The sequence below is a fragment of the Onychostruthus taczanowskii genome, unplaced genomic scaffold (genome assembly GCF_017590055.1).
Source record: "Onychostruthus taczanowskii isolate IOZ18803 unplaced genomic scaffold, ASM1759005v1 scaffold2, whole genome shotgun sequence".
Taxonomy (NCBI): domain Eukaryota; kingdom Metazoa; phylum Chordata; class Aves; order Passeriformes; family Passeridae; genus Onychostruthus; species Onychostruthus taczanowskii.
In genome coordinates this window covers 5,212,143-5,227,860 of record NW_024499239.1, presented here as the reverse complement: position 1 = coordinate 5,227,860, position 15,718 = coordinate 5,212,143, and the positions used below count along the sequence as shown (strand labels likewise).

Here is a 15,718-nt window from a genome sequence, read left to right as displayed (position 1 = left end):
TTACCACTTCTAACAGCTTTATTTATTAATTCAGCTTTCTTATAAACTTAAAGCAACAAGCATTAAGTGCTAGAGTAGACTGCACAAAAAGGCATAGGTTATTACAGGGCAACCACAGTGTGTGGAAAACTCCAAGAAGAAAACATTGAGCATTTCAGTTTGGTTTGGAGACATCATTTATACTGATACAATTTTTCATTTAATTTCTATTTTCTGGTGATTGACAGCTTTGGTGATTCATCAGGCTTCCATGAAAACAGCAGCATCAAGTTTCCCAGACATCTAGCTCAGATCTCCCTAGCCATGAAGGAAACATCTGTGCAGGGAGGTGCACATTTGTCTCCCTCAGTCTTTCAAATACCTGTTACCCCTGGAGTGCAGGCCCGGTTTTTAAAAGGAACAACTGCCCATCAGCATGTAGATGGAAACTGAATTAGACAATGACTCATTTCACACAAGGAATTGGACTCCAGGATCAGGGCTACATTGCCGTAGTGCTGATATGCAGGGAAATGGAAAGGTAACTGCATCGTAACTGTAATTACAGATCTGAGCTGGAAAGTAACTGCATGGTAACTGTAATTACAGATCTGAGCTGTAATCTGTCTGATTGAAGCAGTACCTAAAAGTTACCAGATTGCTGCCCAGTGCTGCTATCTCTTCCTGCAACTTCCTAGCGAGGTGCAATTTTGGTTAATACTCTTAGTGTCTTAGCTCAGAATATGTGGCTGGTCTTCTGAGTAATCTATTTCCATTCTAATTTATATTCTGCAAGTGCCTATAGGCACTTACAGGCTGCTTAAGGAATGGATTGGGGGCCATCCTTAGGAGAAGGACTTGGGAGACTTCGGTTGATGGGAAGCCCAACATGACCTGTGCACTCCCAGCCCAGGAAACTAACCACTTCCAAAAACCAGAAGCTGCATGTCCAGCAGGTCGAAAGGATGTGGTCGTGTCCCTCTAGTCTGCTCTTGTGAGACCCCACCTGTAGTTCTGTGCTGCCAGCTAAATACCAAACAGCCACTCACTCACTCACTCACTCACTCCCTCTTCCCCCAGGGGGGAGGAGAAGCAGAAAAGAAAGGGCAGCCCACCATGAAAACTTCATTCTCACTATTTATATAAAATGCCCAAGTACAGTGGACTTGTACATGGTTCCATGTTGGATAATACTTTTTTTTTTTTTTTTTTTTACTTAGAAATGTGGCAACTGAGAGGTGTTTTAAAAGCTCTTATTTCATTTTTAGTCTCATAAGAAGGATGAGACAACAAATTCTTTCTACAAATCCATTTCCCACATTTTGACATTTACCTCTCTGAAAAACTTTATGCACCTGCATTAAATAATTAAAATTTTAAAAGGATTTTCACTGTCCCAGGTGGGAACACAATCTTGCGCAGAAATATGTGTACTTGTATAAGACAGGCTGGCATAGGCAAGAAACATACAATGTCCTGATTCATCTCCAGTCTGAGACCTGTGGAAAACAGAGATCTTGCTGCCTTAAAGAAGAGCAGGTTTTGGGCTGACATACTAGAGCACCAACCAGATGGACCTGGATTTCAAATGCCTTTTTCACCAAGTACAACAGCTGTATCTAAAGTTGGGCGACTCTGCCTGGCAACAAAATGAGAGCACTTAGAAGTAGATCTTAATTAGTCAAATGAAGTAAGTGCTCAAGGGCAAGATGTGTTTACAATACGAGCAGACAAAACTGTGTACCATGCAATATTGACTGAACTAAATTAATTGAATGCTAAGCAGCTGAACCTCTGTTGCTAATGTTTACATAATGTGCTTATAAATAGTGTTGTTCCCTTTTTAACTTTGTAAAGCAACTCAAGTCAGAAAAAACTTCCAGGATTATGGCTCAGACTGTGAGAGTCATCTACTGTACAGAAGCTCAAATGAGAAAAAAAGAGGAAGGAGGAAACTGGTGGGGTTGAAAAAAGATTTGCATTGGACTTCCAAATTCTACATAAAATGTGCTCCTGACAGCACTGCAAGCAAGTTACCTTCGTCAGGCTCGTGTGAAGGTGTGGAAGTCATTTGAGTTAACAAACAAGGTGAAGGATTGCACGAGGCTTTCAGGAGAGGGCAGGTCTCTCTCAACACATCAAGGTCTTTCGTCCTGAGTCTAGCACTCCCAGACTGTGCTGCCAGGACTGGAGTAGAAACAATGTGTGGTCTGCATTTTGCTGCTCCTGAAAATGGATATTTACTTCCTCGTCATCAAACCAGAGGGGAATAAAGGTTAGAAGAAAAAAAGAAAGAAGGGGAATAAAAGCAAGCAAACCTCTCCAGAAGAGGTCAGGATCTTTGGCTCACCTTTCTGCTGGTAACCAGTAGTGTGTCCATTCAAAAGAAGAATAAGAAAGGGAGAAGCAGAAAGATCAAAATAGATTCAGAAACAAGGCATCTCAGAATGAAAGGAAGAGAATATGGCTGGGATTTCTGACACTTGCTACTGGAAAGAAACAAATCCTCTTTTTCCAGCCCCAAGCTCTCAAGGACAGTTTGGTACCACCAGCAAGTGAAGTGGCATGCAAGGCAAGGAGACTCTTTGGGTTAACCTTCTCATCACTAATCACTGTTGACTAATCTTCAGACAAGAACATGACAGTGTGGCTTCAGAACTTTGGTGGTTTCAACCCCACAAGAGAAGAGGATCCAGGCAAACAAGTGAGAAATGTGGAAGCGACTAAACAAAATGTTCCTCAACATATGTAACTACCAAAGTAACTAAAGTGCCATCTTAAAATGTCATGCTTCAGAGTATGAAGCATTAAAACTTCATGCTTCACTCAAACTAACTTATAAGATGAGAAACTTGCTAAAAGTCTGTAGAAACTGATGCATGATGTGTGTATCAGGGCTGACCTCTCCTTGTGCATATTACATGTACAATTACACAAGTGTCTGGGCTCACAAGGGGACACCAGTCATGAACACATACTGCTTGCCTGATTTCTGAAAAAAAAAATTTAAACAATATATTATTGGAAATTTTTTAGACAATAGGTCATCAAAATTATTCAAGTCCAAGTTTGAATCACTGGCACTGCTCACTAAACATTTGCATATAAGGAACTTCAGAGTTTTCAATGACATCTTAGCCTCTAAGCTGCTATGGGCAGGCTGCTTTTTACTACACAAAATGTGGGGGCATGAACAAGACTTTTTAATCACAGTTTGATTTACAGGAATTACACAGGGATATGTAGAGTCAGAGGCTCTTAACATCAGGCTAAAAGTCATCACTCCAGAGATGAAAGGAAAGTGTTGTAAAGGTGAAAGAAATGAGATGGGTAAATCAGGCTGTATTAGAACATGTCAGACCCCTAACTGTTGTACTGTCTTAGATCTGTCTTAGCCATTATCTTGTCTCTGAGAGTGGCCAGCAGAATGTATCAATGAAGGTGGAACAGAGCCTAGGACACACATGCTGATATTTCCTCAGTAAACACCTCCTCTGTGCTTTGCTCCATCCTGTCAGAAATAGTATCATACTTAACAACCTGGATAGATTTTTATTCTGTGATTCTATGGCAGCTTTTGAACAAGCAGAAACTAAGGGCAATCGTATCAATGAGTGATTTCTGCAGTTTATCTGTATGCTGAATTTCCCTTTCAAACTAGCCACTAGACATGATTTGTTGTTTTCTTGGTCTGAAAGTCTGATGGTCTGTAAATAATCGTGTGCTCTTCAAGCTCACTATGCTAACTTAGGATCTTACAGACTTTTTATCAGCCACCTTGCCTTCAGACTAAAAAATCCTGACTCAGACAGGTCCTTTCTTCACTGAAATCAAGTGTGTCCTTCATTCTAGTCAATTTAGGATTGCCATTTTGGGCAAAGAAACACCATGAAATAGCACAACGTGAATTGGAATGTATATGGAAATGCAAACGAAGAGTTTTGCATTTTCTTCCCTTTCCTAATAATTCCTTAGTTTGGTTTGGTTTGGTTGTTTTGTCAAGTTTTGGGGGTTTTTTGGTTTTTTGTTTTGTTTTGTTTTGTGGTTTTTTGTTTTGGTTTGGTTTTTTTTTGGTTTTGGTTTTTTTGTTTTTTTTTTTTTTTCGGGGGGGGGTGTTGTTTGTTTGTTTGTTTTTCCAAAGCTAATGAGAATTAAATTTTTACTAGTGAACAGGACACAAAAATACCAGCATGACTTACAGGAGGTACTCTTGCACATGAAAGCCATACTAGCTAAAACATACTGATGTGTGTTTCTGATTTATTTTAGCCAATAATTTCCTTTGCCATCACTGGAAAAATCCAGTAGAAGGAGCAAATCAACTGGAATACATTTTCAATACAAGTTTGACTACTTATCCAGAATCCTTCATTTCCCTCTGTTGAGACACAGTGATACAGACAAGTCCTGCTGTGTTAGTCATTAAACTGGTATTAAGCAAAACCAAATAATGTCTGTCCCGGAGGACTTTCAGGTTTATGTCAAGTCTCACTGGCAAAAAATGATAACAAGTAAAAGTGAACCAACATTAAAGGTACTTGCAAATTAAGGCAAGGTTATAATTCACTCTTTGAATTAGATTAGATCTTGCAAGAGTGACTTTATGCTGTAATAATGTTTTTTTTCCCTCTTCTAATGGATAGGAAGTTATGTCTCCAGCTGGGATGGAACAGATTGCTGCATACATAAAATTTATTTTTATTTGAGAAACCTTCTCAAATAACTGACAATATTTAGTACTCCAGCAGTCTAACCAAGTTTTCATTTGAGCCAATGTTGCTAAAGCTAACTCATATCCCCAGGGAAAACAAAAAATATTTCTCAGTGGGAAAAAAAAAAAAGGACCTTATACATGCAAATACACACTCAAACACAAGTGGCAGGAAACCTTTAAACCTTTTCTATCACCTTAATGTTAACTAGTTACGCTGATTTCCAAAACACATCTCCAGATGCGTGGTGCCCCATTCACCAGTCAGATTTAAGATTAAATAGTACAATATACTTACTACTGTATGGACCACCTTGGTGGCCTGTGGAAGGAATGCTTTCTCTTCCTGTTTGAATGCAACCATAGGAATAATAACAAAAAAAAAAAAAAAAAAAGAAGAAGAAGAAGAAGAAGACATTTAGCAACAAAGATTAAGTTGTTATGAAAGACACCACCCAAGAGGAGTGGAAGAGGGCTGGGGTACAACCTCAGCCTAAGGACCCTGTCCTTACCGAGGGCCAACTGATTTGTACACATGGAATTGCTGTAGCATTTTGAAAAGCCCTATTTAGATCTGAAGGAAGAGACCCAGCTGCTGGGTGTTTCAGAGCTACCTACTCCCTGCCCTGGAGGATCAGAAGGGAAAAGGGATTCTCTTTGGACATCTCCATTGAATTGCTAATGATAGTGGAACTATGACTTGTATCTGTGAATGTAACACACATCCTCACTTATCCCAGAGATATTTGAGAAGTGCTGCAGTGTAAAATAGAACAGCCTGGTGACATCCCATACACTGTTAAACTTGGCTAAATCACAATGTCAGCAACATTTCTAAAGCATTTCTTTCAGTGAACAGGGAGATTTATACATAACCTATTTCTTGCCATGTGCGTATATAGTTACTTTTTAGATCTGTGCTACTTCTGACCAAACATTCTCACTTAAACTCTCAGATGCTGACAGAAAAAAAAAAAAAAAAAAAAAAAAAAAAAAAAAAAAAAAAAAAAAGGTGGTGATTAAGTGCTGTATTTTAATTTCTAGATATTATATCTCAAGCTGGGCAATTAAATGTGCTTTTTAGTCATTTTGAAGATGGAAAAGAATCTAACAAGCAAAAAAAAATGCTTAAGTGGAACAAATATTTTTCACGGACCACTATTAATTATACAACAAATAAATAAATAAAATTTTAGCGGTCACATTATTTAGGTCAACAAAACCACACTGAGAATTCCTGGGAAATTGATTAAGCAAGCTAGACTGCTAGGGATGCCAGCACAGCAATGAGGCCATGCTCGGTGCAGAGGCTTGGAGCAATCCAGCTCCCTAAATAATTGGTTCGGGGTTCGAATCCCCGCGCAATCCCCGCGCAATCCCCGCGCGGTCCCGCCGGGCCGCAGGCGGAGCGCGGGCGCCCCCGCGCGGCCCCGGGGCGCGCTGCCAGCAGGGCCCGGCTGCGTTCGTTCTCCCGTCGGGGCCGCCGCGGCCCTTGTGAGCATCAGTGAAACCCTGCAGGGCCGCGGAGTCTCTGACTTGTGTGAAATTCGTGTTCGGACATCGCGGTCCAGCTGCGAGTGCTGCTCTCTCTGTCCCAAAAGCAGAGCTATGCATTTAAATTGGTGGCATGGATACGTACGCAGAGGGAAAGGGATTACATGGCAAAAGAGCTGCCGAGGGAATACCTGGGCCGTACTGATAAGTTCGGTGAACAAACCAGCATTAACACTGGCCACTGCAAGGGCAAGACTCACTTTTCCTGTCATTGAAACAGCTTTTCTTCCTTTGTAAAAGCTAAGGCATTTGCTGCTCGAAGTAAGCGGTTCCCATTGCCTGCAGTCAGTACTGCCTCCACACCTGGAGGTTTCTTAATTTACATCACTGCAGCTCCTCGCTTAAAGCCGCTGTCCACTTGAAAAGAAGGAGCAATCTGTCTCTTGCATACTATTCAGAGCTAAAATAAATTCGTGTTTTTAACCTGCAGCCAACTGTCTCCCTCCCAAGTTTGCTAGAGAAAAGCCTATAAAACACGAGCACCTGTGAAATTCCTGCACCTCTGAGCCATTACCAGCCATGAAACGCAATGCCTCTCACACACCTGGAACAATGTGCAAAACATAAGGAAAGGGCATAACACAGCAGCAATCCTATCAGAGAATGGACTGCCCAGGGAAAAATTACCCCTTGTTAGTGTCTAGCAGAGATATTACAATGACTGCCAGGGAAATAATGAAAATACTGACATTCACTGTACCTAAAACCACAGGAAGATGTTTTTGCTCAACTACTTTTCTAAAAAGGGAACTAAAAATGTGAATGCTTCTGGGTGAAAAACATCACTATTTCTCATAATTTCCATCAACTTTAGGGAAGCTTTAATTCAAGAAAAAAAAATAGATATATTCAGAAAACTTTTGGTTAGTTTGCTTTTGGTTAGCTGACTTTATAACCTACGAGTTCTACTTTTCACTTGGTAGCCAAAGTCATAGAGTGCAAAACTAGAGGAAAGCACATTGTTTACACTACCAAACTCACATAATTTCCTTTTCCAAAAATCCAGCATGACCACACAGTGTATCAATAGCATGGTGCAATCTTTTTGTAGGAGGTTGTGCCTGTTTTCTTTCTGAAATCTGCCTTCTGATATCCCAGGTGTTTATTTGGCACCTTTGTGGGTTTTAACAACTAAATGACTAACAATTCGCCTTCAGGGAAGGGAATTTCAGTCACATTAGAGTGCCAAACTATTACTTCTTTTCTCAAAACGTCGGAGAAACTGCAGAAAGGCTGGCTGTGGCTACCTTAAGAAGCTGCAAGTAAAGTCAGGAGGTCCTGGGGGCTGGATGCTGTTCCTCTCACTGCCCTGGGTCCCAGCCTGCCCTGCCCAAGTAAACGGCACAATCTGAGCAAAACTGGAGGGCAGGATGTGAAAAGGGCAACAGCTGATGACAGCACAGAACAGAAGAATCATTTTCATGGTTTTCTTTCAAAGCCTGAGGCAGAGTTCAGGATCCTCACATCTAAACCTTCACCTGTGACTTTGCAGCAAGTAGCTGCTCAACATCTAGGTAGTGATGCCCCTTTTGTTTTTTATTCTGTCCCCTAAAGACAAAGGATGGGTATTACCTCATGTAGAGGACATCTGTGTGGTACAAAGTCTGCACATCATCAATGCCCTTTCAGTGTGAGATGACAGTTCCAATGCCATCTGTTTTGCACCACCTTTTCTGAGAAGAGAAATCCTTCAAGAGAAGGTTTTTATAAAACAGATTTGCAAAAAAATGAAGTTAACACTTCCCTGCCAATCTCAGTCTTGGTCTTTTAAACAGTCTTAGCAGTCTTCATTCACTTTCAGCCATTCTGTATCACACCCTACATGTAGCTCATGTCAGCCCTGGGGTTTGTGTGCAAAGCCTTTAAAGCAGCTACTGAAGTCTCACTACCAAGTAGCTACCTCGACTTTTTGCAGCAAAAAGGAATGAAAACCAGCCATGCAGAGCCCTGTGTCACAGCCCTGGGATGGGTCATTTGAAACAAACAACAAAAAAATAGCATAAATAATGGGAAACCCAGTTTTAAGCTTGCAGCAGCAATCCATATTGCACAGGTTAGTGTGGTTTTCAGAGCAATTCTGATAGTTACAATACCATGGCACTGAGCAGGTCAGAAATAAAATTTGTGAACATTTAACCTTGTTCAGCCCATCATTGTGTGTTTGCATCAAAAGATAGCTGTTCAATAGTTGCAGACTTTCCAAGCAATCTCTGGAGCCTGGCAGCAAGTCCTACGAGCTTCTCTGGCTGTCACCAGGGAGACCATGGATCTGTTCTGCATGTGGTCAGCCTTCCAGGGATGAGGATATTACCAGGAACCATCATAGGAAAAGACATCTCAAGACTAATTTCCTTAGCTTGATATTGCATTACTTGTGCATATGAAAGGATAGGTTCCTAACTCTGTGGAGACTTCAAGGCTGCAGTTAGTTCAACTGGCAAAAGTACTGTCAAGTTTTCTAAAGCTTTGAGTTCAAACACATGTTTTTATTTGATCTGTGTTATATGATTTAAACCTGATTAAATCTAACACCTGAAGGAAAATTTTAAAAATAGATGAGAAGTTCTCTCCTCTGGTAGATATCTGGGAAAAGTAGAAAAATGCAATAAAGTGGAACCAGTTTAAATATTAGTTCAAAAGTGTTGTCAATTGCCAGATTTTTTTGAAACTCAGTCACTTCTGAGTTCAATCAAAATATTTCTGAAAATGGTAACAATAATGTTAACATTTCCAGTGATATAATAGCAAATTAATTTTTAATTACATTATAAATAATCAACATCACTGTTAAAAGGAAACAGAAGAAAGGTGCTAGTTTTGGAGTAAAAAAGAAATAGTTCTGTGATAACAGAAGATCAAAGATGGCATGGTCTAATTAAAATATAAAATGCTTCATGAATATCAAAGGGTTACCTACTGCTCTGACAGACATTGTCAGGTGATACTACAGGCACCTTAATTTTTCTAGAATCATCTTTGTCTCCACTGGCTCTCAACTCCGTATTTTGTCATATCCTGCATAGGAAATCAAATTAAAATCTGGGAACCGAACCTGGTTTTACTGTCAGAGCTCCTCCAAAGAGAGTTTAAAAGTTTTGTAGATGAGGTATCTTTCTGTTGGTAAAATGAGCAGCTGAAGCCTGACTGAAAAGTAATTGTAATAGAGCTAGCTAAAAAACAAACTTTAATCATGAATTCTGTCCTTGTTTTCTGTCTTCTCTTCTACATCTAGAAGCTTCCTTGGGACATAGGGAAGGCTCCTGTGTAACAGGAATGTCACACAACAGAAGGCTGAATTCCTGATTAACAGCAGCTCCTTCCACTTGAACTGCAACTACTTAAGCAAAGTAATAAAACAAAAAGAAAAGTCAGTAATCAAATTGTACCTCTGTTTCAGATGGATACACTACTGATGATATTGAATTTTACTGGAATGGAGGAGAGGCAGCAGTAACAGGAGTTAATAACATCGAGCTCCCGCAATTTTCTATTGTGGATTACAAGATGGTATCAAAGAGAGTGGAATTTACAACAGGTAAGCACTGACAAGTTAAAGAAGTTGTTCCCTCTTCCTCCTACTCAGAAATATCCTACCTTTCATGAAGCATTAGTCATTTTGTGACTTCTTTCTTTCAGGAGCATATCCTCGACTATCACTTAGCTTCCGGCTTAAAAGAAATATTGGATACTTCATTTTGCAAACCTATATGCCTTCCACGCTGATCACAATTCTGTCATGGGTGTCTTTTTGGATCAATTATGATGCCTCTGCAGCCAGAGTTGCTCTAGGTAACTTCTCAAAATTACTGAACTATGTGGACACTTGCTGCCTTTAAAACAGTGGTACCGAATCCATTTTGCTGGTTGTAGCACATTAATTGTGATCTTACACAAGCAGCACAGGGCCTTGGTTGTCAGGAAGACAGGCAGGTGTGACCTTGCCTGCATCTGCCCAGCTCCACACTTAGGCTGGGATTCTGACTGACTTCCTGTTGTCATAATGGTCTTTGGATCAGGCCAAAAGCATCTTGCTTCCAAACTGGAGCATAAAACTCTAATTCAGGTATCTAAGGGTATCTACACTGTGCTGCATGAACAATCCCTGTTGATGTTAAAAAGTGATCTCTCAGGCCAGATCTGTGACTGGAAGGAACACACAAGATCCTGCTGACATCAGTGGAGATACACCAGCTTACACCAAATAAGTCTGGTTTACCTATAGCTGGTTCTTTCCCATGCTATGTTCCTTCCTACAACTTTCCACAAGAATGAAGATCTTCTGCACTGTCTGTGCTTTAAGGCATATATGTTTTTCAGCTCTATTGCCAAAAAGCCATTTTGTCCCATCTCCCTGCAAATTAAACTTGTTACACCTCTGCCTAGAGCTATCTTCATGCACTAAGGACCTGTGATTGAAGCAGAATAAAAAGCAAATTCAGCCAGCTAAAAGAAAAAACACGTATGAGAAAAAAAAAATCATTCAGTTGTGGATAACATAATGAGATGGAAATGCTTTACTTGCAAGCACCTAGTTAATAGGAAAAGTTGTTTTGGTACAAGCATATATATCACTTTCTCTTCATCAAAGACCATCACTTTATCAAAAGGCTTCCCTTTCTCCTTTCCATCCTCCATTTTAAATCAAAAGTTAGATACTTATTGCAGCAATGCAAGTCAACTATAGGGTGAAGTAGAGCTACTGCTTCAAATGAAGTCAGAAGCCTTTTCTCACATAGAAAGAACAGCAATCAACTTTTGCTATCCAGGTCAGCTAACACCACATTCCCTAGCACAGTTATTGCAAAAATTAAGGCAAGAAGTTCCAACATAGCCTGGGCTACTGAAGGTTATTTCATTCACCCTCCACTGCATGAAAAGCCAAGGAAGGTGCTATCAGCAGACTTGCAAGGATATGTTCCTTTCCAGTTCTGCAAAACACATTCCTTTGGCTGCTAAGAACCTGATCACATGATTAACCCATCTGCATGAGAAGTGCAATGCTGCCATTATGTCTTTTGTGCACAAATCTCCTTCCTTGTCTTGTTAGGCAATATCTTATTTCTTCCCTTCACAGGAATCACAACTGTGCTGACCATGACCACCATCAGCACCCACCTCAGGGAGACCTTGCCAAAGATTCCCTATGTCAAGGCAATAGATATTTACCTGATGGGATGCTTTGTGTTTGTGTTCCTGGCCTTGCTGGAATATGCCTTTGTAAACTACATATTCTTTGGGAAAGGACCTCAACGTCAAAAAAAGACAGCAGGCAGAGCAGGACGTGCTACAGGAGAGAAGAGCAGACTGGAAACAAATAGAGTCCAGGTGAAATGCCCAAGCTATCTTTTCAAACATTACTTAAAAATGTCCATTTATATGATGATAGAGATAAATACAGGTGGAACATGTGCAAAAGCAATGCAAAAGCATTTTGGATTGCCTAGAGAAAAAATGTATTTTAAGGAGATGACAGCAGCATATGGTCTGTTCCATCTTTAACTGAAAACAGAGTAAGAAAATACAGAAAATGCAAATTAATATTTAGGACACATATTTCTTTCTTCTTTGTATTTCTTGCAGAAAAAATACAAGGGGTACAAGGAAGTTAAATATTACTTCATCTGTATCTTTTTTTGCTTTAGAAGGTGGTATAGAAGAAATGTTTATAGTAAAGTTTCTCTTTACATACAGAAACTTCACCAAAAATAAAAAACATAGACAAGCTCGGTGGCTTCAGTGAGCCCTGAATGAAGCCTGTAGCACTGACCTTTGAGGAACACAAGGATGCTGCTGCTAGGTTATAACAGCTTTCATAGACATCAGGATTTTTCCCTCAACTAAATTCAGGCATACCACAACTATCCCCTCTTTAAAAAACAAGTCAGAAAACTTACAGAAAGTAATACTATGGACATATTTTTAACAAGGATGAGTTTAATTTTGCAACACATCACTGAACACTTGCAAACATCTATAAACCTATTTCACTTTTCCCCAGTTTTTCAGAAACAAACCTTTTGAAGCCTCAGGTGTATTTGGCCCAGCCTATTGCAGAGGAAAATATATATCCTAACGAGCCAAAATTTTTCTTCCTTCCTGTGCTTTACTTACAATATATTGCATCCAAGTATTAATGAGATCTTGCGCAGGCTGTCCTGTAAACTTCTTTACTCCTGTGGCCTGAGGTGATAACATTTGGACAAAGCTGTATTTGAGCCCTCTGTTCAGTTTGAAGAATGAGACCAACACATAAAACTCTAAGAAGTAAGACTTCATCTTGATAGGCGGCTACAGTGTCACATACACATCTGGAAGTGCACTTCAGAAACTCTGTGATATCTTTTTAATTCTAGAGCTGTGTGTTTGGTGTCCCACCACTACAGCTATGCATCATTAACAAAGCTGTCATATCCTCAGTCTCAGTGAGGATAATAACTCATGAGCCTATCAAAAGTTCTCACTTACATTTGCCTTCTGTCCCACTGTGTAGGAGATGCTTTATTACAGTGAGGGCACAAATTCAGTTCAGGCAATCAGCAGCCTCCAAGACCCCACAAAGCACTGTCTTCCACAGAGCACAGGAGATAAACCACCCCAGTATGGACTGTCGTGCACAGACACTGTCTATACATTTCTGTGGAAAATAAAGAAGGGAAAAAAACAACATAACCCACAAATTCTGACCAGCTACCTCAACAGCTCCTGAGATAACCCAGCCTAGGTGAGAAGCAGCACAGCAAGGACTCTTGAAGGGTGAAGCAGAGCTACTGCTGCAAATGAAGAGGAAATCAAGACTTCTTCAGAGGTCAGCCTTGGCTACATGTGCCCCAGTGCACTGAACTGAGTAAAGGATAAGAGTACAGGTAAGTTCTTCTCTTGCATATTTGGAGAGTTCATTTACCTAACAAAATGCCATAAAACTCATAACTAAAAGCTTTTTTCTAAATGTTATGCAGCAAATATTACACTGAGATTCGTGCTCAGAATGGGATGGAATGTTTTTAAAGCACCACATTGCATACACCACCATTTTTCTGATAGAAAAAGGAAGTCATACATGCTTTGTACCAGGATTTCTAAGTGCTCGCACTTCAGACAGCCACCCCATTCTGAGACTGAGAGTGTTTTAAGTGAATATACTGCTTTCTGCCTGTACAGTGCAGGTTTGTGATTGTAAATACATGTATATGCACACATACACATTAACATACACATGTGAATGGATATCGGTGAATTTTGTGTTCCACACACAGATGTGAGACATTGTGAGCATAAATTGTACTCCACATAGAAATGCTGATTTCCAACCATTGTATTTCTCTCTTTGGCAGGAAGAGTGCACATGGCCAGAGCAGTGGGACACAGTGAGACTATGTGACCTCCAGTGAAACAGCTCCCAGCCCCTCTCCATCATTTTTTGAGATTTTTCACTGGTATTATGATGCCTGCACCAGAGCAGGGGAAAGTTGGTTTTTGAGCATAAAAGAAGTACAATTGTAAGTATGTATAGCTATAGGACATTGTTTCCCTTTTGCTCTTGACCCACACAACTTATCCATACAGGCACCTGTAACTGTTAGAAGATATGTGACAGTGCTTCTTCATCTCTTTGTGCCAGGTGAAGATATTGATCATTCCCATCTGACATACAACTCCAAAGACTAAAAGAGTTCAAATTCCTCCACCAGATAACACAGGCTTTAGATGCATGAGCAACACTCAGCAAACTGACCATGATATGAACAGTATAGAGAAGAACAGATGAGAAATGAAACAGAACTGCTGTTTTATATGTGGCTGTTCCATACTCTACAGACTGAAGAAGATGGCAATAAAGTCTCTCCAGCTTTACAGTTTATGCCATTTTTATTTTTAATATACAAAAACTATTAACTTGTAGTAAATAATCTTTCTGTTTCTCTTAATAAAGCATAAAGACTGTTTATATCTCCTTCTTCATTTGTCAAACCTAGATGTCACTGACATCACCATAATTATGGATAAATAGAAAAAAAACACCCAGCAAGAAAATATTTAGATAGTCCATGCATGCAACTCTTCTCTTTCCCCAGACAATTACAGCATGAATAGTAATTACATAGAAGATATCTCTTAAGTTTGAAAAAAAGGTAGGATGCAATCATAATGTGAGTGGGAAAGGGGCTGCACCATCAAAAGGTTTATAAATGTTTATCAACACAAGGCAAGTGATAGATTGTCTCCCCAGTTCTGCACAGCATCACACTTTCCTTCTAAATATCCTGTCAAACACTAAACACTTGGGATAGAAAGCCAGAGACCAGCCACAGGCTCTGAGGAAAACTTACAATTCTCAATGCAGTGGCTACTGGAAAAGGAAAAAGAAGAGAAGCACATAACCACACAAAAATCTTAACCTTCAAGTAAATCTTCTTGTGAATTAATATAGCCCTGCTGAACATAAGCTGTTTTTCTGCAGATCAGATTGTGGTAACACTACAGCATTTGTTCCAATAAGACCACCTGTATGAGTAACATGGCCCTGAGTCTTTCATCTTAAGAGGAGGAAACAATGGGTTTGTATTGAGAGAAAACAGATGTTCTTACTTTTGTCTCCCAGCTGTTGCTTTGAGTTGTTTTCTTTTTATTGCTTTCACTGTTTTACACTTAACAATATCACTTGATGATCCTAAGCAGGAAACTCATATTCTAAAGTGCCACATGAAAAAAGGAAGGCATTCATTCAACCCTTAGTGCTTGTCAGTGGCCCAGGAAAGCTGAGTCCAGTCTGTCAGCATCCTGTAAGGGGGACCCTTCACTGAACTGCCCTGCTGGATCACAGGCTGATTTGACTGACTTAGTCAGGGACAGCCTAAGGGAGACCCCTCAGCAGGTCTTCCCAGTTTATGACCCCTTAATGGGTCTTCCTCTTTATTTATGTTACTCACTGCAAGCAACAGCCAGCAACTGGCAAGGACTCATGCTAACAGCTTATGGAATATCACTATTTGTTAATAAAAAATGGTGACAGGTTAATGTTCAAGGATTGCCAGTGATAGTATCTGTCTGCAACACTATATTTAAAGCAATACACAAACTCTAATCCCCAGTGAAAGCATTCAGCCCACACAGAGTGATTCTAAGCAATAGCATCTCTGCGGGGTAGAAGACATGTTCAGCCCATCGACGGATGCCAGTGGTTACAATGGAGTCTTCCCTGACTTCCCCATTCTCAATTTATTTGTAACCGGTTTCTTTACATTTAGGTGGAACTTGAGTCACACTAGTCATACACACCTTTGTTACTGATTGGTGTAAAATTCTCTTACTTCACTCTTGGAGACAATAAAACGCAGAGCAAATGCCCAGTGAGGGGTGGTGGTACCTTGGATGGAGATGTGAATTAGTACTACAATTAGATTAAAATGGACCAAGTTCATCTGAGGAGGATGATTTCAGCACAGTTGTTGGCTCAACAGCAGGAGATCAGCTGCA

The 15,718-nt window shown here is 40.1% G+C and overlaps 1 protein-coding gene across 2 annotated transcripts in view; it reads left to right on the top strand.

Moving 5' to 3' along the window:
• The window catches only part of GABRB1 (gamma-aminobutyric acid type A receptor subunit beta1), a 109,175-nt gene that overhangs the window by 90,618 nt on the left and 2,839 nt on the right, over positions 1–15,718 (top strand). Inside the window, exons 5-7 of one of the 2 annotated variants that reach the window (XM_041402841.1) lie at positions 9,642–9,779; positions 9,881–10,033; positions 11,319–11,563. In XM_041402841.1, the coding sequence (XP_041258775.1) occupies positions 9,642–9,779; positions 9,881–10,033; positions 11,319–11,563 (536 nt within the window). Of the gene's footprint in view, positions 1–9,641; positions 9,780–9,880; positions 10,034–11,318; positions 11,570–15,718 lie in introns of both variants that reach the window. The other variant, XM_041402840.1, reaches the window with a different exon arrangement.